The sequence below is a fragment of the Cetorhinus maximus genome, chromosome 36 (assembly GCF_964194155.1).
Source record: "Cetorhinus maximus chromosome 36, sCetMax3.hap1.1, whole genome shotgun sequence".
In the NCBI taxonomy this organism is placed as follows: domain Eukaryota; kingdom Metazoa; phylum Chordata; class Chondrichthyes; order Lamniformes; family Cetorhinidae; genus Cetorhinus; species Cetorhinus maximus.
In genome coordinates, this window is record NC_135914.1 from 7878376 (window position 1) to 7902374 (window position 23999).

The window sequence follows — 23999 nt, forward strand, 5'->3', positions numbered from 1 at the left end:
TAACCCCAAGCTTTAGTTGTCCTGGGAGTGTTTGGTGAGGACAGTGTAGAGGGAGCTTTACTCTGTATCTAACCCCAAGCTTTAGTTGTCCTGGGAGTGTTTGATGAGGACAGTGTAGAGGGAGCTTTCCTCTGTATCTAACCCTGTGCTGTAACTGTCCTGGGAGTGTTTGATGGGGACAGTGTAGAGGGAGCTTTACTCTGTATCTAACCCCGTACTGTACCTGTCCTGGGAGTGTTTGATGGGACAGTGTAGAGGGAGCTTTACTCTGTATCTAACCCCGTGCTGTACCTGTCCTGGGAGTGTTTGATGGGGACAGTGTAGAGGGAGCTTTACTCTGTATCTAACCCCGTGCTGTACCTGTCCTGGGAGTGTTTGATGGGGACAGTGTAGAGGGAGCTTTACTCTGTACCTAACCCCGTGCTGTACCTGCCCTGGGAGTGTTTGATGGGGACAGTGTGATGTCTGAATGTGCTGCTGCCTCCGAACTCAGACATTATTACTGACCACACCAGGACTTGATGCTGCACTGTCAGCAGAGCTCTTCTTTGGACAAGATGTTAAAGCGAGGCTCTGTCTTTCTGTCCCGATGGATTCTGGTGGATTCGTCGCCCATTCTCTGGGGAGCAGAGCAGTGGTGTTTCTGAACAGAGCCTTTCCTCCCTTAAGCAAAACTACCTGAATGAAAAATAGAATTGTCTGGGACATGCTACTCTTTGTGGGATCCCACTGTGTAAAAATGTGGCTGCAGTCAGAACCCTTCAGAGTAATTCTTTCTACCCCTGCAGGGGTGATTTGAGATGTTTATGAGATGGGTGGTAAGGTGCTGTGTAAATAACTACGCACATCTCTGTAGCTCTCTCAGCACTGTCTCTGTTTTATTGTCCAGATGGCGAGCTGTACACGGGGACAACGAATAACTTCCAGGGGACCGAGTCCATCATCGCCCGCAACCTTGGGCAGCAAGTGGCGTTAAAAACTGAGCCTTCCTTCAACTGGTTGCAAGGTAGGACATTGGCCTTTATTGACACAAGAATGATGCCAGTACTGATGAGCCTGGGAGCGTGGTAAGAGAACCTTTATAACCAGAGGCTTGCCAGGACACAGGAATGCCCAAGGGAATGCAGTGGGAGAAGCAGAACCCAAGGTAGATTTTCACAGAGAGGCGGAAAGACATCTTAAAATGTGTGTGAGGAGACAGTAAGGAAATGGGACCTGAGGGGAAACTCTTTCATAGAGACGGCATGGGAAAAAAGTCTGTCATACGCTGTAGATTTTGTTGGTGTCAGGCCACGATCATCTCCAACCAGAGAGAATCTAACTATCGCCCCTTGACATTCAGTGGCATTACCACCACTGAATCCCACACTAACAACATCCTTGGGGTTATCATTGACCAGAAACTGAACTGGACCAGCCAGATAAATACTGTGAATTCAAGAGCAGGTCAGAGGCTGGTAATTCTGCAGCGAGTAACTCACCTCCTGACTCCCCAAAGCCTGTCCACCATCTACAAGGCACAAGTCAGGAGTGTGATGGAATACTCCCCACTTGCCTGGATGGGTGCAGCTCCCACAACACTCAAGAAGCTCAACACCGTCCAGGATAAAGCAGTTGATTGGTACCCTATCCACAAACATTCATTTCCTCCACCACTGACGCACAGTAGCAGCAGTGGATACCACGTACAAAATGCACTGCAGCAACTCACCTAGGCTCCTTCGACAGCACCTTCCAAACTTGTGACCACTACCATCTAGAAGGACAAGGGCAGCAGACACATGGGGAACACCACTACCTGGAAGTTCCCCTCCAAGTCACTCACCATCCTGACTTGGAAATATATCGGCCGTTCCTTCACTGTCGCTGGGTCAAAAATCCTGGAACTCCCTCCCTAATAGCACGGTGGGTGTACCTACACCACAGGGACTGCAGCGGCTCAAGAAGGCAGCTCACCCACCACCTTCTCAAGGGGCAACTAGGGTAATAAATGCTGATAAAAACAAAAAACTACTGCGGATGCTGGTAATAAATGCTGACCTAGCCAGCGACATTCACATCACATGAAAGGATTCTATTGGGAATGCCACAGGCTGGATTGAGAGAATATGAGAGCACTCACCTTACCCTGTCCCAAATCCCTGGCTTCGTTCCCTCCTATCCTGAAGTAGCAGGTGTCACGGGCACCAGCTGACCTCTGCCACCTAATTTGTGAGCCTCAGCACGAGATACTTATGATGTGGGGTTTCGGGGCATCACAGCACAACCAACCCGGTTCTGACTCTTGTCACGCATCAGGGCCGTTTGCGTCGGAGTGAAGCTCCTCACACACACACACCCCTGCAGCTTCCTATCCGCCCCTGCTGCTTCTGAAAAGGATGTCGCATTTGCAGATGTTTCCATCTGTCGCCCGAGTGTTTGAGAGTTCCCGGAAATGCACAGTGCATGTCCTCTAATGAGGTGCACTGAAGTGACTAAAGACGAAGCCAGACCAAGTTCAACAGCTCATTGCACCTAAATGACTTAGACTTCCCTGTTAAACAGGAAAGTGCAATGGTCAAGATGGCAAACTTTAGGGCAGTCGGATTAACCCTTAATCTCTGAAAATCTTGCTCATACATTCTTACAGCTGGAGTGATTTGATTCCACACCCAGCCGGCTAGAATAGATAGACAGTCAAGCCCAAACTTACTCAAAAAGTAAGACTGCAGTTAAAATTAAAACATGCTCTTAGCGCACACAGCGGCTTCTCAGTGTCTGTGCTCGGATAGGCCTGCTGCCTCTCTGTTGAGAGTCAGCCATGGCTCAATCTCTCTCACGCCCACACATCTCAGTCAGAAGCTCGTGGCTTCGAGCCCTACGACAGCAACCTGAGCACAAAATTCAGGCTGGCAGGCCTAGTTCCAGTACTGAGGGAGTGCCGCACTGTCCAAGGGTCAGTACTGAGGGAGTGCCGCACTGTCGGAGGGTCAGTACTGAGGGAGTGCCGCACTGTCGGAGGGTCAGTATTGAGGGAGCGCCGCACTGTCAGAGGGTCAGTACTGAGGGAGTGCCGCACTGTCGGAGGGTCAGTACTGGGGCAGTGCCGCACTGTCGGAGGGTCAGTACTGAGGGAGCGCTGCACTGTCGGAGGGTCAGTACTGAGGGAGTGCTGCACTGTCGGAGGGTCAGTACTGAGCGAGCGCCGCACTGTCGGAGGGTCAGTACTGAGGGAGCGCCGCACTGTTGGAGGGTCAGTACTGAGGGAGCGCCGCACTGTCGGAGGGTCAGTACTGAGGGAGTGCCGCACTGTCGGAGGGTCAGTACTGAGGGAGTGCCGCACTGTCAGATGGTCAGTACTGGGGCAGTGCCGCACTGTCGGAGGGTCAGTACTGAGGGAGTGCCGCACTGTCGGAGGGTCAGTGCTGAGGGGGCGCTGCAATGTCGGAGGGTCAGTGCTGAGGGAGTGCCGCACTGTCGGAGGGTCAGTACTGAGGGAGCGCTGCACTGTCGGAGTTACTAAACCAAGGCACCCATCTGGCCTCCCAGTGGTCCAGAGATCCATAAAAGAGCCCACAGGACTATTTTGAAGAAGAGCAGGGTGTGTTCACCCTGGTGCCTGGTCAATATTTACACCTGAATCAACATCACTAAGAAAAAGTAGATTATTTGGCTATTATTGCATTGCTGTTTGTGGGAGTTTGATATACGCAATATTGGCTGCTGAGTTTCCTACATCACAACAGCGACCATGCCTCAAAATAGCTCTTCATTAGCTATGAAACGCCTTCAGATGTCCTGAGGTCATGAAAGGTGCTATAGAAATACAAGTCCTCCTTTTAACCTCTTTAACCAGAAAGCTTGTAGTAAGTGTGTTTGTGAGATTTGAATATCATGCCCAGGAGTCTGGAGTCTCTTAGTCATGGCTTATTGGTGGAGAATTTCCTCAGCGCTGTCCCTACCCTGCCACCGAAACTCCGGCGTAACTCCAGTGTAAGTCTGGCATAGCTACTGTGTCATGCCGATGCAACTCCGACATGACTCTGGTGTAATACGAACGTGTGAACACACAAACGAACATATGAATTAGGGGCAGGAGTAGGCCACTCGGCCCCTCAAACCTGCTCCACCATTCAATATGGTCATGCCTGACCTGATTGTAACCTCCGCTCCACATTCCTGCCTACCTCCGATAACCTTTCACCCCCTTGAATACAAAAGCGAGGGATGTCATGCTGGAACTGTATAAAACGCTGGTTAGGCCACAGCTGGAATTTTGTGTACATTTTCTGGGCACCACGTTACAGGAAGGACATCATTGTTCTGGAGAGAGGGTACAGAGGAGATTTACAAGAATGTTGCCAGGGCTGGAAAATTGCAGCTATGAGGGAGAGATTGGATAGGCTGGGGTTGTTTTCCTTAGAACGAGGGAGAGGCTGAGGGGTGAGGTGTAATTGAGGTGAACAAGATTACGAGGGGCCTAGATAGGGTAGACAGGAAAGAGTTGTTTCCCCTAGCTGAGGTGTCAATTACCAGGGGGGCATAGATTTAAGGTGATTAGTAGAAGAATTAGAGGGGATATGAGGGAAAACTTTTTCACCCAGAGAGTGGTGGGCACCTGGGATTCACTGCCTAAGTTGGTGGTTGAGGCTGAAATGCTCAACTCATTAAAATGGTCCCTGGACCTGCACCTGAAATAACCTGCAAGGCTACGGACAAGGTGTTGAGAAGTGGGATTAAAATGAGAGGGCTAGTTTCTTTTTTTCTCTCTTTTTGGCTGGCACAGACATGATGGGCTGAATGGCCTCTTTCTGCACTGTAACTTCTCTGGCTCTATGGTTGTTAATCAAGACTCTATCTACCTCCGCCTTGAAAATATTCAAAAATCTGCTTCCACCACCTTTTGAGGAGGTGAGTTCCAAAGACTCACGACCCTCTGAGATAAAAAAAACTTCTCCTCATCTCCTTCTTAAACAAGCAATCCCTTATTTTTAAACAACGACCTCCAGTTCAAGATTCTCCCACAAGCGGAAACATCCTCTCCGCATCCACCCTGTCAAGACCCCTCACGAACTTAAAAGTCTCAATCAAGTCACCTCTTACCTTTCTAAACTCCAGTGGATACAAACCTAACCTGTCCAAACCTTTCCTCATAAGACAACCCGCCCATTCCTGGTTTTAGCCTAGTAAACCTTCTCTGATTGGTTGCCAATCATTTACAATTACATCTTTCCTTAACTAAGGAGACCAGTACTGTACACGGTACCCCAGACATGGTCTCACTAGTGCCCTGTATAACTGAAGCATAACCTCCCTACTTTTGTATTGAATTCCCCTCCCAATAAATGATAACATTGTATTAGCTTTCCTAATTACCTGCACACTAGCCTTTTGCAATTCATGCACTAAGACACCCAGATCCCTCTGAATCTCAGAGCTCTGCAATCTCTCACCATTTAGACAATATGCCTCTCTTTTATTCTTGCTGCCAAAATGGACAATCTCACATTTTCCCACATTATACTCCATTTGCCAGATCTTTGCCCACTCACAACTTATCTGTGTCACCTTGTACCCTCCTTACGTCCTCTTCACATCTTACTATCCTACCTACCTTCGTGTCATCAGCAAGTTTAGCGACCATAACTCTGACCTCTTCATCCAACTCATTAATATATATTGTAAAAAGTTCAGGCCCCAGCACTGAGCTCTCTGGCATACCACTTGTTACATCTTGCCAACCAGAAAATGAACCATTTATGCCTACTCTCTGTTTCCTGTTAGCTAGCCAATCTTCTATCCATGCCAATATGTTACATGAGCTTTTATTTTCTGCAATAACCTTTGATGTGGCACCTTATCAAATGCCTTCTGGAAATCTGAGGACAGCACATCCACCGGTTCCCCTTCATCCACAGCGCACTGGGGCGGGGGGGTGGGGTGTCGTAGTATTGTCGGTGGACTAGTAATCCAGAGACCCAGGGTAATGTTCTGGGGACCCGGGTTCAAACCCCACTGCGGCAGATGGTGGAATTTGATTTCAATAAAAATAAAATAGGGAAGGAAATCTGGCTTACATGTGACTCCAGACCCACAACAACATGGTTGACTCTTAAATGCCCTCTGAAATGGCCAAGTAAGCCACTCAGTTATTTCAAACCGCTACAAAGCCTCAAAAAAGTAATGAAACCGGACGGGCCACCCGGCATCAACCTAGGCACCCGAAATGACAATGGCAAACCTGCCAACCTTGCAAAGTCCTCCTTACTAACGCCTGGGGGCTAGTGCCAAAATTGGGAGAGCTGTCTCACAGACTAGTCAAGCAACAGCCTGACATAGTCATCCTCACGGAATCATACCTTACAGATAATGTCCCAGACACCACCATCACCATCCCTGGGTATGTCCTGTCCCACCGGCAGGACAGACCCAGCAGAGGTGGAGGCACAGTGGTATACAGTCAGGAGAGAGTTGCCCTGGGAGTCCTTAACATCAACTCCAGACCCCATGAAGTCTCATGACATCAGGTCAAACATGGGCAAAGAAACCTCCTGCTGATTACCCCATACCGCCCTCCCTCAGCTGATGAATCAGTGCTCCTCCATGTTGAACACCACTTGGAGGAAGCACTGAGGGTGGCAAGGGTACAGAATGTACTCTGGGTGGGGGACCTTCAATGTCCATCACCAAGAGTGGCTTGATAGCACCACTACTGACCGAGCTGGCCGAGTCCTAAAGGATATAGCTACAAGACGAGTCTGCGGCAGGTGGTGAGGGAACCAACAAGAGGGAAAAACATACTTAACCTCATCCTCGCCAACCTGCCTGCCGCAGATGCATCTGTCCATGGCATTATTGGTAGGAGTGACCATCGCACAGTCGTTGTGGAGACGAAGTCCCGCCTTCACATTGTGTTGTGTGGCACTACCACCGTGCTAAATGGGATAGATTTCGAACAGATCTAGTAACTCAAGACTGGGCATTCATGAGGCGCTGTGGGCCATCAGCAGCAGCAGAATTGTACTCAAACCTATAACCTCATGGCCCAGCATATCCCCCACTCTATCATTACCATCAGGCCAGGGGATCAACCCTGGTTCAATGAAGAGTGCAGGAGGACATGCCAGGAGCAGTACCAGGCATACCTAAAAATGAGGTGTCAACCTGATGAAGCTATAACACAGGACTACCTGTGTGCCAAACAGCATAAGCAGCAAGGGATAGACAGAGCTAAGCGATCCCACAACCAACAGATCAGATCTAAGCTCGGCAGCCCTGCCACATCCAGTCGTGAATGGTGGTGGACAATTAAACAACTCACTGGAGGAGGAGACTCCACAAATATCCCCATCCTCAATGATGGAGGAGCCCTGCACATCAGTGCAAAAGATAAGGCTGAAGGATTTGCTATGATCTTCAGCCAGAAGTGCCGAGTGGATGATCCATCTCGTCCTCCTCTGGAGGTCCCCAGCATCACAGATGCCAGTCTTCAGCCAATTCGATTCACTCCATGTGATGTCAAGAAATGGCTGAAGGCACTGGATACTGCAAAGGCTATAGGCCCCGACAATATTCCGGCAATAGTACTGAAGACTTGTGCTTCAGAACTTGCCGTGCCCCTAGCCAAACTGTTCCAGTACACTGGCATCTACCCGGCTATGTGGAAAATTGCCCAGGTATGTCCTGGACACAAAGAGCAGGATAAATCCAACCCAGCCAATTACTGCCCCATCAGTCTACTCTCGATCATCAGTAAAGTAATGGAAGGAGTCATCAACAGTGCTATCAAGCAACACTTGCTTAGCAATAACCTGCTCACTGACGCCCAGTTTGGGTTATGCCAGGGCCACTCAGCTCCTAACTTCATTACAGCCTTGGTTCAAACATGGACAAAACAGCTGAACTCCCGAGGTGAGATGAGAATGATTGCCCTTTACATCAAGGCAGCCTTTGACCGAGTGTGGCATCAAGGAGCCCTAGCAAACCTAGTGTCAATGGGAATCAGGGGGAAAACTCTCTGCTGGTTGGAGTCATACCTAGCGCAAAGGAAGATGGTTGTGGTTGTTGGAGGTCAGTCACCTCAGCTCCAGGACATCACTGCAGGAGTTCCTCAGGGTAGTGTCCTTGGCCCAACCATCTTCAGCTGCTTCATCAATGACCTTCCTTCCATCATAAGGTAAGAAGTGGTGATGTTTGCTGATGATTGCACAATGTTCAGCAGCATCCGTGACTCCTCAGATAGTGAAGCAGTCCATGTCCAAATGCAGCAAGAACTGAACAATATCCAGGCTTGGGCTGACAAGTGGCAAGTAACATTCACGCCACACAAGTGTCAGGCAATGACCATCTCCAACAAGAGAGAATCTAGCCATCTCCTCTTGATATTCAATGGCATTACCATCACTGAATCCCCCACTATCAACATCCTGGGGGTTACCATTGACCAGAAACTGAACTGGACCAGCCATATAAATACTGTGGCTACAAGAGCAGGTCAGAGGCTAGGAATCCTGCAATGAGTAACCCAACTCCTGACTCCCCAAAGCCAGTCCACCATCTGCAAGGCACAAGTCAGGAGTGTGATGGAATACTCCCCACTTGCCTGGAGTGCAGCTCCCATAACACTCAAGAAGCTCAACACCATCCAGGACAAAGCAGCCCCTCTTGATCAGCACCACATCCACAAATATTCACTCCCTCCACCACCGATGCATAGTAGCAGCAGTGTGTGTACCATCTACAAGATGCACTGCAGCAACTCACCAAGGCTCCTTCGACAGCACCTTCCAAACCCACAACCACTACCATCTAGAAGGACAAGGGCAGCAGATAGATGGGAACACCACCACCTGGAAGTTCCCCTCCAAGTCACCCACCATCCTGACTTGGAAATATATCGGCCGTTCCTTCACTGTTGCTGGGTCAAAATCCTGGAACTCCTTCTCTAACAGCACAGTGGGTGTACCTACACCACATGGACTGCAGCGGCTCAAGAAGGCAGACCACCGCCACCTTCTCAAGAGTGACTAGGGATGGGCAACAAATGCTGGCCCAGCCAGCGAAGCCCACATCCCCTGAATGAGTAAAAAAAATGTGACTGCTTCAAAGAACTCCAATAAATTGGTTAAAGATGATTTCCCTTTCACAAAACCATGTTGACTCTGCCTGATTGCCTTAAGTTTTTCTAAGTGCCCTGCTACTAATAATAGCTTCTAACGTTTTCCCTATAACAGATGTTAAGCTAACTGGCCTGTAGTTTCCCACTTGCTGTATCCCTCCCTTTTTGAATAAAGGAGTTACATTTGCTATATTCCAATCTAATGGAACCTTCTCCGAATCTAGGGAGTTTTGGAAAATTTAAACCAACGCATCAACTATCTCACTTGCCACTTCTTTTAAGACCCTAGGGTGAAGTCCATCAGGACCCAGGGACTTGTCAACCTGCAGCTCCAACAATTTGCTCAGTACCACTTCCCTGGTGATTGTAATTTCCCTGAGTTCCTCCCCCATTTTCAGTTCCTGATTTACAGCTATTTCTGGGATGTTACTTGTATCCTCTATAGTGAAGACCGATGCAAAATATGTGTTCAATTCATTTGCCATCTCCTTACTTTCCATTATTAATTCCCCAGACTCGCTTTCTATAGGACCAACGCTCACTTTTTTAAAACACTTTTCTTTTTAAAATATCGATAGAAACTCTTATCCGTCTTTATATTTCTAGCTAGCTTCCTCTCATACTCTAATCTTTTTCCTCCATACTATTCCTTTTGTCCTTCTTTGCTGTTCTTTATATTCTATCCAATCCTCTGACCTGCCACCCATCTTTATGCAGTTATATGCTCTTTGGTAGTACAGAACTTGAGTATTGCTGAAAAAGAGACATGTCGAAGCTTTTCATCTTGCACTCATCAGGACACTTTGCAAGAATTCCAATGCAAGAGGAAAACAACAATTTATACTGCATGAGAAGAGCGGCATCAAAGGCATCCCATGGGATAATGGCTACCTTGATCAGATCATTTCGCGCTCTATATCATGCAAACTCATGAACGGGCTTTAGGCTGTCACTTTTGGCCCTGAAAAATGCCCAGACTACCTCGCCATGCCCTCCCAGGGTGATCTATCTCAAAAATTTGAACAACAGGTGAAGCTAGCTGCTGAGGCTTTATAAGGCTCTGGTCAGACCACATATAGAATATTGTGAGCAATTTTGGGCCCCGTACCTCAGGAAGGATGTTCTGGCCATGGAGAGGGTCCAGAGGAGGTTCACGAGAACGATCCCAGGAATGAAAGGCTTAACATATGAGGAACGTTTGAGGACTCTGGGTCTATACTCGATGGAGTTTAGAAGGATGAGGGGGGATCTGATTGAAACTTACAGAACACTGAAAGGCCTGGATAGAATGGACGTGGGGAAGATGTTTCCATTAGTAGGGGAGACTAGGACCCGAGGGCACAGCCTCAGAGTAAAGGGAAGACCTTTTAGAACAGAGATGAGGAGAAACTTCTTTAGCCAGAGAGTGGTGAATCTATGGAATTCATTGCCACAGAAGGCTGTGGAGGCCAGGTCATTGAGTGTATTTAAGACGGAGATAGATAGGTTCTTGATTGGTAAGGGGATCAAAGGTTACGGGGAGAAGGCGGGAGAATGGGGCTGAGAAACGTATCAGCCATGATTGAATGGCGGAGCAGACTCGATGGGCCGAATGGCCTAATTTCTGCTCCTATGTCTTATGGTCTTATGGTCTAGCTGTTTCACGCTGCTACTATGCAGTAGTATTCACCACTAACAGGATGCTGCGGTCAAGCCAACGAGACGTTCTGTCTATCACACAAATGAGTGATGTGGTATGTAGGCCATACATCTCAAAGACTGGCAGATCGTATCAAGCAGCATGTCTCAGCCGCTGTTTGCAACAGGCAAGGTACAGTCCGTACCCAACCAGCCCGTGCTTGCAAAACTCAAAGCACAGTGTCCCACATTAGATGTGATTCCGCAATTGGACAACATTTGCTAAATAATCCTCAGTGTGCTAAGAATTACGCTGACAACCAATTTAAGATTGTATTCGGACTCACAGTGTGGTGCATTTACACATGTTAATATTCAGGGCCCTGTTCTTTGCAGGCAGCTTTCCTAATTACTTGCTGTACCTGCATACTAGCCTTTTGCGATTCACGCACTAAGACACCCAGATCCCTCTACACGCATTGCGCTTGTTTCAGCTAAACAAAAAAAAGTGACAGCCATTCACTGACTCACTCCTCAGGGTAATGCCTTGACCAATCAGGATCAAGCTGCCTGGCTTAAATTTCAAACTTTGGGAACTTTGGAAACATGCTTGGCAGTTCATTGTCAGTCACCATCACTGGTGCATTCTCCACGTCAATGCCTCTAACAGAGTCCACTTGCTAACCAATCCGCACTCTCTTCTCATACAGTATAAATCGTTGTTTTGCCCTTATATTGGCATTCTTGTGACGTGTCCTGATGAGTGCAAGATGGAAACTTCAACACTTCTCTTTTTTTTAAGCAATATATGCTTTTGCTTTAAGTTTGATACTGTCTTTAACTTTTTTAGCCAACCATGGATAGTGGGTCCTCCCCTTGGAATTTTCCTTTCTCATTGGAATGTATCTATTCTGTGTATTCTGAAATATCCCTTTAAAAGTCTGCCATTGTATCTCTGTTGACATACCCCTTAGCCTCATTTGCCAGCTCACTTTAGCTAAATCTGCTCTCATGCCCTAATAATTGCCCTTATTTAAGTTTAAAACACTAATCTTGGATCCATTCTTTTCTCTCCCTCAAACTGCATGTAAAATTCAATCATATTATAATCATTGCCACCTAGGGGCCCCTTCACTATCAAGTTATCGATTAATCCTTTCACACTGCATAATACCAGGTCTAGTACAGCCTGCTTCCAGGTTGGCTCAGGAGCATGCTGTTGTAAGAAACTATCCCAAAAACATACAATGACCTTCTGATCTACGCTGCCTTTTCCCATCTGATTTTTCCCATCTATATGTAGATTAAAATCCTGCATGATTATCGCCGCACCTTTCTTACAGGCTCCCATTATTTCTTCCTTTATACTCTGTCTTACCATGTGGTGACTGTTAGGGGGCCTGTACACCAGCCCTACAAAGGACTTTTTGCCTTTATCATTTCTCATCTCGACCCAAACAGCTTCTACATTCTGGTTTCCTGAGCTTAAGTCATCCCTCGCTGATGCAATAACGCCATCATTAACAGAACCACCCCTCCACCTTTTCCTAACCCCCTGTCCTTCCTAAATGTCACACACCCTTCAACATTCAGGTCCCAATCTATATGTCATCCTGTAGTCAGGCCTCTGTCATGGCTATCAGATTGTCCTTACTTATTTCTATTTGCACTGCCAGCTCATCTCTTTTGTTTCGAATGCTATATGCGTTTAGATGCAGAGCCTTTAGTTTTGTCCTTTTATTATTTTTGTAATGTCTAGCCTTATTTTCTGATTTACTCTTAAGATTTGTACTCTCTGTCCCTTTCTGTTACAGTCTATCATTTGCCATATCAATACCTTTCTCTCTTGCCTTGTCTCTATTCTTTGGTTTACCACATCTTTCCAAATTTGATCCCTTACCCCCACTATTCAGTTTAAAGCCCTCTCTATTTCCCTAGTTATGCAGCTCACTGGAACACCAGCCCCAGCATGGTTCAGGTGTAGACCACCACAACAGTGCAGCCCCCACCGTCCCCAGTACTGGTGCCAGTGCCCCATGAACTGGAACCTACACCCCCACAGCAGTCTTTGAGCCACACATTCATTTCTCTAATCTTATTTTCCTATGGTGTAACTCTGCCATAACTTCGCTGTAATGCCTGTGTATCTCTTGCATAACTCTGGTGTAATGGCAGCGTAACTCTGGCGTAACTCCGGTTTAACTCTGGCATAACTCCAGTGTAATGCTGGTGTAACTCTGGCATAACTCCAGTGTAATGCTGGTGTAACTCTGGCATAACTCCAGTGTAATGCTGGTGTAACTCTGACATAACTCTAGTGTAATTCTGGCGTAACTCTGATGTATCTCTGGTAGATTGGTTTCCAGCGGAGTTTAACAGCGGGAGGGAGGAAGCAGCACTGACATGTTTCCGGGTCATTGTATCTAAGCTTTGCCCAGAAGGAGCTACTCGTGACTCCCGGGACTCTAACTCTTGGGGATGTGCTGCAGTCCCTGGGAATCAGCATCCTTGCAGAGCCTTCCGGCCGAGAGTGTTCACGAGACAGATTGTATAAAAAGAGATGAAGATTGCCATCCCCTGACAGTGACCTCCCAACAATCTCTCCCTTCAGATCCGACGTTTGTGGGCTCCACGTTCATCCAGGAGAGCGAGGGAGACAAAATCTACTTCTTTTTCACAGAAAGCAGGCAGAAGTCGGACCTTCTGCAGAAGATGAGTCTGTCTCTGGTGGCGCGCGTGTGCAAGGTGAGGGGACTCGCAGGAACAGCATCGCCTCTGAACCTGGCCAAGCCCACGTCTCCCCAGGGATAGACTTAAAGGGAAAAACCTTTCACAGAAATGTTTGTGTCCATTAGGCCGATCGTGGTGTCAGCTCAGTCAAAGGCGTACCTGTTGTAAAAAATGCCTTGTCTGTGCATAAGTTTCGTTCAGAGGCAGCTCACCCCTGGTTGCCCTGCCAATACTTATCACGCTACCGTACAGGGCCACCCCTTAGGGCAGCACCCACTATCCTGACTTGGAAATATATCGGCCGTTCCTTCGCTGTCGCCGGGTCAAAATCCTGGAACTCCCTCCCTAACAGCACGGTGGGTGGACCTACACCACGGGGACTGCAGCGGCTCAAGAAGGCAGCTCACCCACCACCACCTTCTCAAGGGGCAACTAGGGATGGGCAATAAATGCTGGGCCCAGCCAGCGACGCCCACATCCCGTGAATGAATTTAAGAAAGCGTAGGGTTCAATGGGTGGCCTGTGCCTGAGCTAAGCACAACGTCAGCTCAATTGTTTCCTCCTTATGGTTGAATACAGCTCTAGCCAAGCGTACTTGAGCATGGCTGAGAGATTGAGGATGGCTAGCACTGCGCACCATATCCCAGTCTTACAGAAAACAGACCTGTAACTTTCACGTCATGCTATAAAGGAGCCGGAAGAGAGAAAGGGAACATGGTGCACGAGATAGAGAGCGGGGATGAAAGACTAGGGAAGCCAAAGTGGAACATGGCAATGTATAAGGTTTTACGGCATTTTTAACCCAGCGCAAACTAACCGAGATTGGCTTCTTGCCCAGAGTGATAATGGTGGCGAGCGGGTGTTACAGAAACGATGGACCACCTTCCTCAAGGCTCAGCTGCTGTGTTACCTCCCCGAGGACCAATTCCCATTCAACGTACTTCAGGACATGTTTGTCTCCAAGGATGAGGAGGGGTCAGTGTTCTACGGCGTCTTTAGCTCACAGTGGTAAGAAACAGATCAAATCAATCTTCACGTTGGAGCCTGGCTGGTGTTGAGTGGGCTCGGTTGTATGGTTGGATGTGTTCAATGTTGGGCGTCATTGGCTGAGGTATGTCTGGCAGATGTTAGTGGGTGTCGTGTGTTATGTGTTAGGCATCGTGTGCCGACCATTACGTAGAATCATAGAAAGTTTGCGGCACTGAAAGAGGCCATTCGGCCCATCGTGTCTGCGCTGGCTGAAAAAACAAGCCACCCGGCCTAATCCCGCTTTCCAGCATTCAGTCCGTGGCTCTGCTGGTTCCGGCACTTGAGGTACACACCCAGACACCTTTTAAATGAGTTGGGGATTTCTTCCTCTACTACCCTTTCAGGCAGTGAGTTCCACAGCCCCACAACCCTCTGAATGAAAAAAAAAACCTTTCCTCATCCCCCCCTCTAATCTTTCTACCGATTACTTTAAATCTATGCCCCCCAGTTACTGACCTCTCTGCTAAGGTAAGTAGACCCTTCCCATCCACTCTATCCAGGCCCCTCACAATTTTGTACATCTCAAACAAATCTCCCCTCAGCCTCCTCTGCTCCAAGGAGTTCTATGTTGGTTCCTGGATCTTGGGTTTCTGAAATTATTCGCGAAAGCCTGCTGATCTCCAACTGGAGAAGCAACATTTTAATTAGTTCATTCACTGCAGACTTAATTTCCTTTGTAATTATGTTTTATTTTTAGTTACATCTGGCAAACTCAGTGGAATCATTGTAAATGTGGCATTTGTGCTGATCCCTTGTGTTACTTTAGAAAGGCCAGGCCACTCAACTCAACAAAGCACGCCCATTTCCTATGGATGTTGACCCTGTCAATATATCGCTCAGTCTCGCACCAAAAACTACAATAACGTCAATAGCTAATAACCATCAACACCGATAACATTCAACACCAACGCAACAACCAAAATAGTCCAACACCCAAAATCAACAGCCAATAATATCCACCGCCCGACCATATCCATCACCCGACAATATCCATCGCCGTCAATATCCACCGCCCGACAATATCCATCACCCGACAATATCCACCGCCCGACAATAATCACCACCCGGCATTATCCACCGCCCGACCATATCCACTGCCTGACCATATCCACCGCCCAACCATATACATTGCCGTCAATATCCACCACCCGACAATATCCACCATCCGGCATTATCCACCGCCTGACCATATCCACTGCCCGACAATATCCATCGCCGTCAATATCCACCACCCGACAATATCCATGACCCGACAATATCCATCGCTGTCAATATCCACCGCCCAACAAAATCCATTGCCCGACAATATCCATCGCCATCAATATCCACCGCCCGACAATATCCATTACCTGATAATATCCATCGCCATCAATATCCACCACCCGACAATATCCATCGCTGTCAATATCCACCACTCGACAATATCCACCGCCCGACAATATCCATCGCAGTCGATATCCACCACTCGACAATATCCACCGCCCGGCATTATCCACCGGCCGGCATTATCCACCGCCCGACCATATCCAGCGCACAATATTATCTAACAGCTTCCACTACATGACAGATCACAACACCCAGCTTCCAACAATCAACAACACCCACCATTCATCATGCAGCACCACTGAAACCTGACACCCAACGTTCGCTTCGTGGAGCGTTTATCATAATGATCACGACTAAAACATTTCAGAAGACAGTGGAGCAAGGAGAATTTGACCAGTATCTGGAGGTGGGGATAAATGTAGAAATAAAAAGCAGAAGGAAATATCAAAACAATCACAAGAAACACAGCAAATGGTCTCCATTTATGCAATGTGTTAAATAGCCTTCCCTGACAACTGATTGCACAACGCAATTACCCTCTAGTTGAAAAACTTCCCCAAACGTCCCTTCTAATTTCGAGCTTTCGGCATTAACCATGCCTACCCTTACTTTGCAGGTTCCGCGGTGCCTCTGACAGCTCTGCAGTCTGTGCCTTTACTTTACACAACATTCAAGTGGTGTTCAACGGGCTGTACAAGTTGCTGAACAGAGAAACACAGACGTGGTCGTCATTTTCAGCTGATGGTTTGGACATGAGGCCTGGCTCTGTGAGTTGTGTTTCTTTTCAATAAATGGACTCACCTTTTCAAAAAAGGTAATAAGGCATTGACCTCAAATTGCAATGAGAATCACAATATTCTGAGGCTTCATAAGGGGGTTCTGAGATCAATTAGAAGCTATTTGCTCCTGGGCTGGGGACTCTGTAGGTGGGCGGAAGCTTATAAATTCCTGGTTCCAGGACCAGACCATTCCATCATCTCTATATTCATATTTCTTTCTACTTTATGCCTGGAGTGTGACAGACTCAACCCCTTTGTACATAGTGGTAGAAATTGGTATGCATTGTACCCATGTTTCAGATGTAAAAAAGGCACCGATCATTACCAGTTTAGCAGTGCTGAGTTATAAAGAGCCGCTGCCACGTTTTAGGTATCGCTGGCCCAGAATAGGTGAAGCTCTTAACCGGGGACCGAATGTGGGTTGCAGGAGTGCACAATCTTGGTCCTCCACCAGCTCTGCAGTCCTGTCACTCAGCACGACTGCCCTGGCACCAGCCCTCCCCAGAAATGGTCCAAGGTCCCCTTAGTCCAAAAGCGTGCTCCCTTCGCAGTGCCAGCTGGGCTCAGCAATGGGCCCAGTCAATAGTCTACCCCTTAGATGTGTTATTGGAGAGCGAGAGGGGTAGATGGCAGCATGCTTGACTTCAAAGGTGATTGGCAAGGGAGGAAAGAATCAGCCAAGGCTCCTTGTCCTGATCACTGCAAAGTGACTGACACTGGACACTGTCGTCAGGTGTAAAAATGTCCTATGATACTCTGATAGTTAATGGGCCAGTCATCACTCTGTATCAAGCTCATGGATAAAGGATGACCACTTGGGTGAAGTATAGGAAAATAACCTTAGAAGAGAAGTGGCAGGAAAACTCCCAGGACAGGTACAGCAGGGGGTTAGATACAGAATAAAGCTCCCTCTACACCGTCCCATCAAACATTCCCAGGACAGGTACAGCACGGAGTTAGATACAGAGTAAAGCTCCCTCTACACTGTCCCCATCAAACACTCCCAGGACAGGTACAGCACGGGGTTAGATACAGAGTAAAGCTCCCTCTACACTGTCCCCATCAAACACTCCCAGGACAGGTACAGCACGGGGTTAGATACAGAGTAAAGCTCCCTCTACACTGTCCCCATCAAACACTCCCAGGACAGGTACAGCACGGGGTTAGATACAGAATAAAGCACCCTCTACACCGTCCCATCAAACATTCCCAGGACAGGTACAGCACAGAGTTAGATACAGAATAAAGCTCCCTCTACACTGTCCCCATCAAACACTCCGAGGACAGGTACAGCACGGGGTTAGATACAGAGTAAAGCTCCCTCTACACTGTCCCCATCAAACACTCCCAGGACAGGTACAGCACGGGGTTAGATACAGAGTAAAGCTCCCTCTACACTGTCCCCATCAAACACTCCCAGGACAGGTACAGCACGGGGTTAGATACAAAGTAAAGCTCCCTCTACACTGTCCCCATCAAACACTCCCAGGACAGGTACAGCACGGGGTTAGATACAGAGTAAATTCCCTCTACACTGTCCCCATCAAACACTCCCAGGACAGGTACAGCACGGGGTTAGATACAGAGTAAAGCTCCCTCTACACCGTCCCCATCAAACACTCCCAGGACAGGTACAGCACGGGGTTAGATACAGAGTAAAGCTCCCTCTACACTGTCCCCATCAAACACTCCCAGGACAGGTACAGCACGGGGTTAGATACAGAGTAAAGCTCCCTCTACACTGTCCCCATCAAACACTCCCAGGACAGGTACAGCACGGGGTTAGATACAGAGTAAAGCTCCCTCTACACCGTCCCCATCAAACACTCCCAGGACAGGTACAGCACGGGGTTAGATACAGAGTAAAGCTCCCTCTACACTGTCCCCATCAAACACTCCCAGGACAGGTACAGCACGGGGTTAGATACAGAGTAAAGCTCCCTCTACACTGTCCCCATCAAACACTCCCAGGACAGGTACAGCACGGGGTTAGATACAGAGTAAAGCTCCCTCTACACTGTCCCCATCAAACACTCCCGGACAGGTACAGCACGGGGTTAGATACAGAGTAAAGCTCCCTCTACACTGTCCCCATCAAACACTCCCAGGACAGGTACAGCACGGGGTCAGATACAGAGTAAAGCTCCCTCTACACTGTCCTCATCAAACACTCCCAGGACAGGTACAGCATGGGGTCAGATACAGAGTAAAGCTCCCTCTACACTGTCCTCATCAAACACTCCCAGGACAGGTACAGCACGGGGTTAGATACAGAGTAAAGCTCCCTCTACACCGTCCCCATCAAACACTCTCAGGACAGGTACAGCACGGGGTTAGATACAGAGTAAAGCTCCCTCTACACCGTCCCCATCAAACACTCCCAGGACAGGTACAGCACGGGGTTAGATACAGAGTAAAGCTCCCTCTACACCGTCCCCATCAAACACTCCCAGGACAGGTACAGCACGGGGTTAGATACAGAGTAAAGCTCCCTCTACACCGTCCCCATCAAACACTCCCAGGACAGGTACAGCACGGGGTCAGATACAGAGTAAAGCTCCCTCTACACTGTCCTCATCAAACACTCCCAGGACAGGTACAGCATGGGGTCAGATACAGAGTAAAGCTCCCTCTACACTGTCCTCATCAAACACTCCCAGGACAGGTACAGCACGGGGTTAGATACAGAGTAAAGCTCCCTCTACACCGTCCCCATCAAACACTCTCAGGACAGGTACAGCACGGGGTTAGATACAGAGTAAAGCTCCCTCTACACCGTCCCCATCAAACACTCCCAGGACAGGTACAGCACGGGGTTAGATACAGAGTAAAGCTCCCTCTACACTGTCCCCATCAAACACTCCCAGGACAGGTACAGCACGGGGTTAGATACAGAGTAAAGCTCCCTCTACACTGTCCCCATCAAACACTCCCAGGACAGGTACAGCACGGGGTTAGACACAGAGTAAAGCTCCCTCTACACTGTCCCCATCAAACACTCCCAGGGCAGGTACAGCACGGAGTTAGATACAGAGTAAAGCTCCCTCTACACTGTCCCCATCAAACACTCCCAGGGCAGGTACAGCACGGAGTTAGATACAGAGTAAAGCTCCCTCTACACTGTCCCCATCAAACACTCCCAGGGCAGGTACAGCACGGGGTTAGATACAGAGGGGAAGAAGTTCTGTTATATTTCCTCTCACCTCTCTTTTAGCATGTGACAGCCCTTCATCCTTCCCCACCTCATGCCTGTCTAACCATGGTTTCTGCAGTGTAACACAAAGCCTTATATGGATTCAACCCTCAACCTTGTCAAAGACCGTTTCATGATGGATGGCGTGGTACATCCCACGGGACACCAACCACAGCTGGTAAAACTGAAGGAGAAGTACCTGAAGATAGCAGTGGACTCTGTACTGTCAGTCAACTTGATGAAACACAGAGTCATGTTCCTGATCACAGGTAGGCACATATACCTGATGTTCCCGATCACAGGTAGGCACATATACTTGATGTTCCCGATCACAGGTAGGCACATATACCTGATGTTCCTGATCACAGGTAGGCACATATACCTGATGTTCCTGATCACAGGTAGGCACATATACCTGATGTTCCTGATCACAGGTAGGCACATATACCTGATGTTCCCGATCACAGGTAGGCACATATACCTGATGTTCCCGATCACAGGTAGGCACATATACCTGATGTTCCCGATCACAGGTAGGCACATATACCTGATGTTCCCGATCACAGGTAGGCACATATACCTGATGTTCCTGATCATAGGTAGGCACATATACCTGATGTTCCTGATCACAGGTAGGCACATATACCTGATGTTCCCAATCACAGGTAGGCACATATACCTGATGTTCCTGATCACAGGTAGGCACATATACCTGATGTTCCCGATCACAGGTAGGCACATATACCTGATGTTCCCGATCACAGGTAGGCACATATACTTGATGTTCCCGATCACAGGTAGGCACATATACCTGATGTTCCCAATCACAGGTAGGCACATATACCTGATGTTCCTGATCACAGGTAGGCACATATACCTGATGTTCCTGATCACAGGTAGGCACATATACCTGATGTTCCTGATCACAGGTAGGCACATATACCTGATGTTCCTGATCACAGGTAGGCACATATACCTGATGTTCCTGATCACAGGTAGGCACATATACCTGATGTTCCTGATCACAGGTAGGCACATATACCTGATGTCTAATAGGTGGGTAACCATTTACCAAATCAGGTAGCACATTCTGTGAATCATAACTGTTTTATTATTAAACTATAGTTCATTACAAATACCAGTTTCCACTCTTTCCTTCTGAACAAAGAACAAAGAAAAGTACAGCACAGGAACAGGCCCTTCGGCCCTCCAAGCCTGCGCCGATCATATTGCCCGTCAACTAAAACATTTTGCACTTCCGGGGTCCGTATCCCTCTATTCCCATCCTATTCATGTATTTGTCAAGCTGCCTCTTAAACACCACTATCGTACCTGCTTCCACCACCTCCTCTGGCAGCGAATTCCAGACACTCACTACCCTCTGCGTAAAAAACTTGCCCCGCACATCTCTATAGTTTTCTCCTCTCACCTTAAATCTATGTCCCCTAGTGATTGACTCTTCCACCCTGGGAAAAAGCTTCTGACTATCTACTCTGTCCATGCCACTCAGAATTTTGTAAACTTCTATCAAGTCGCCCCTCAATCTCTGTCGCTCTAGTGAGAACAATCCGAGTTTCTCCAACCTCTCCTCATAGCTAATAACCTCCAGACCAGGCAGCATCCTGGTAAACCTCCTCTGCACCCTCTCCAATGCCTCCATATCCTTCTGGTAATGTGGCGACCAGAATTGCACGCAATATTCCAAGTGTGGCCTAACCAAGGTTCTATACAGCTGCAGCATGACTTCCCAGCTTTTATACTCAATACCCCTGCCAATGAAGGCAAGCATGCCATATGCTTTCCTGACTATCTTATCCAACTGCGTTGCCACTTTCAGTGACCTGTGGACCTATACACCCAGATCCCTCTGCCCGTCGATGCACTTAAGGGTTCTGCCATTTACTGTGTAATTCCTGCCTGTATTGGACCTTCCAAAATGCATTACCTCGCATTTGTCTGGATTAAACTCCATCTGCCATTTCTCCGCCCAAGTCTCCAACTGATCTATATCCCATTGTATCCTTTGACAATCCTCTTTACTATCTGCAACTCCTCCAACCTTAGTGTCGTCTGCAAACTTACTAATTAGCCCAGTTACATTTTCCTCCAAATCATTTATGTATACTACAAACAGCAAAGGTCCCAGTACTGATCCCTGCGGAACACCACTAGTCACAGCTCTCCATTCAGAAAAGCACCCTTCCACTGCTACCCTCTGTCTTCTATGATCAAGCTAATTCTGTATCCATCTTGCCAGCTCACCTCTGATCCCGTGCTACTTTACCTTCTGTACCAGTCTGCCATGAGGGACCTTGTCAAAGGCCTTACTGAAATCCATGTATATAACATCCACTGCCCTTCCATCGTCGATCATCTTTGTCACTTCCTCGAAAAACACGATCAAGTTAGTGAGACACGACCTCCCCTTCACAAAACCATGCTGCCTCTCACTAATACGCCCATTTGCTTCCAAATGGTAGTAAATCCTGTCACGAAGAATCTTCTCCAATAATTTCCCTACCACTGACATAAGGATCGTCTCCCTGTTAAAAAGCAGAAAGTCCCTCATGGCGGAGGGGGGGAAAACCAGCTCTTCAGTCCAGACTTCAACGAGCATAACCTGCTCTCGGTTCATCCAGAAGCTTGGCTTTACCCTTAAAGGGACCTGCGTTTCACACATTGTCGCCTGAGACTGCAAATAACATCAGTGGAACTGTTACCTTTACTTCTCTTGTGAGCAGCGAAGTAGGGTGTTATACCAATGAATGTATACCAGCAATCAAACTCTCCCAGGACAGGTACAGCATGGGGTTAGATACAGAGTAAAGCTCCCTCTACACTGTCTCCATCAAACACTCCCAGGACAGGTACAGCACGGGGTTAGATACAGAGTAAAGCTCCCTCTACACTGTCCCCATCAAACACTCCCAGGACAGGTACAGAATGGGGTTAGATACAGAGTAAAGCTCCCTCTACACTGTCCCCATCAAACACTCCCAGGACAGGTACAGCACGGGGTTAGATACAAAGTAAAGCTCCCTCTACACTGTCCCCATCAAACACTCCCAGGACAGGTACAGCACGGGGTTAGATACAGAGTAAAGCTCCGTCTACACTGTCCCCATCAAACACTCCCAGGACAGGTACAGCACGGGGTTAGATACAGAGTAAAGCTCCCTCTACAGTGTCCCCATCAAACATTCCCAGGACAGGTACAGCACGGGGTTAGATACAGAGTAAATCTCCCTCTACACTGTCCCCATCAAACACACCCAGGACAGGTACAGCACGGGGTTAGATACAGAGTAAAGCTCCCTCTACACTGTCCCCACCAAACACACCCAGGACAGGTACAGCACGGGGTTAGTTACAGAGTAAAGCTCCCTCTACACTGTCCCCATCAAACACTCCCAGGACAGGTACAGCATGGGGTTAGATACAGAGTAAAGCTCCCTCTACACTGTCCCCATCAAACACTCCCAGGACAGGTACAGAACGGGGTTAGATACAGAGTAAAGCTCCCTCTACACTGTCCCCATCAAACACTCCCAGGACAGGTACAGCACGGGGTTAGATACAGAGTAAAGCTCCCTCTACACTGTCCCCATCAAACACTCCCAGGACAGGTACAGCACGGGGTTAGATACAGAGTAAAGCTCCCTCTACACTGTCCCCATCAAACACTCCCAGGACAGGTACAGAATGGGGTTAGATATAGAGTAAAGCTCCCTCTACACTGTCCCCATCAAACATTCCCAGGACAGGTACAGCACGAGGTTAGATACAGAGTAAAGCTCCCTCTCTACTGTCCCCATCAAACACTCCCACGACAGGTACAGCACGGAGTTAGTTACAGAGTAAAGCTCCCTCTACACTGTCCCCATCAAACACTCCCAGGACAGGTACAGCACGGGGTTAGATACAGAGTAAAGCTCCCTCTACACTGTCCCCATCAAACACTCCCAGGACAGGTACAGAATGGGGTTAGATACAGAGTAAAGCTCCCTCTACACTGTCCCCATCAAACACTCCCAGGACAGGTACAGAATGGGGTTAGATACAGAGTAAAGCTCCCTCTACACTGTCCCCATCAAACACTCCCAGGACAGGTACAGAATGGGGTTAGATACAGAGTAAAGCTCCCTCTACACTGTCCCCATCAAACACTCCCAGGACAGGTACAGAATGGGGTTAGATATAGAGTAAAGCTCCTTCTACACAGGGTGCC

At 48.1% G+C, this 23999-nt stretch overlaps 1 protein-coding gene across 1 annotated transcript in view; it reads left to right on the forward strand.

The window, feature by feature from the left end:
- The window catches only part of LOC144672210 (semaphorin-4B-like), a 51965-nt gene that overhangs the window by 20121 nt on the left and 7845 nt on the right, over nt 1–23999 (forward strand). The window contains exons 6-10 of the mRNA XM_078534027.1: nt 890–1006; nt 13326–13459; nt 14283–14452; nt 16416–16566; nt 19851–20040. Coding sequence (XP_078390153.1) covers nt 890–1006; nt 13326–13459; nt 14283–14452; nt 16416–16566; nt 19851–20040 — 762 coding nt within the window. The remainder of the gene's footprint in view (nt 1–889; nt 1007–13325; nt 13460–14282; nt 14453–16415; nt 16567–19850; nt 20041–23999) is intronic.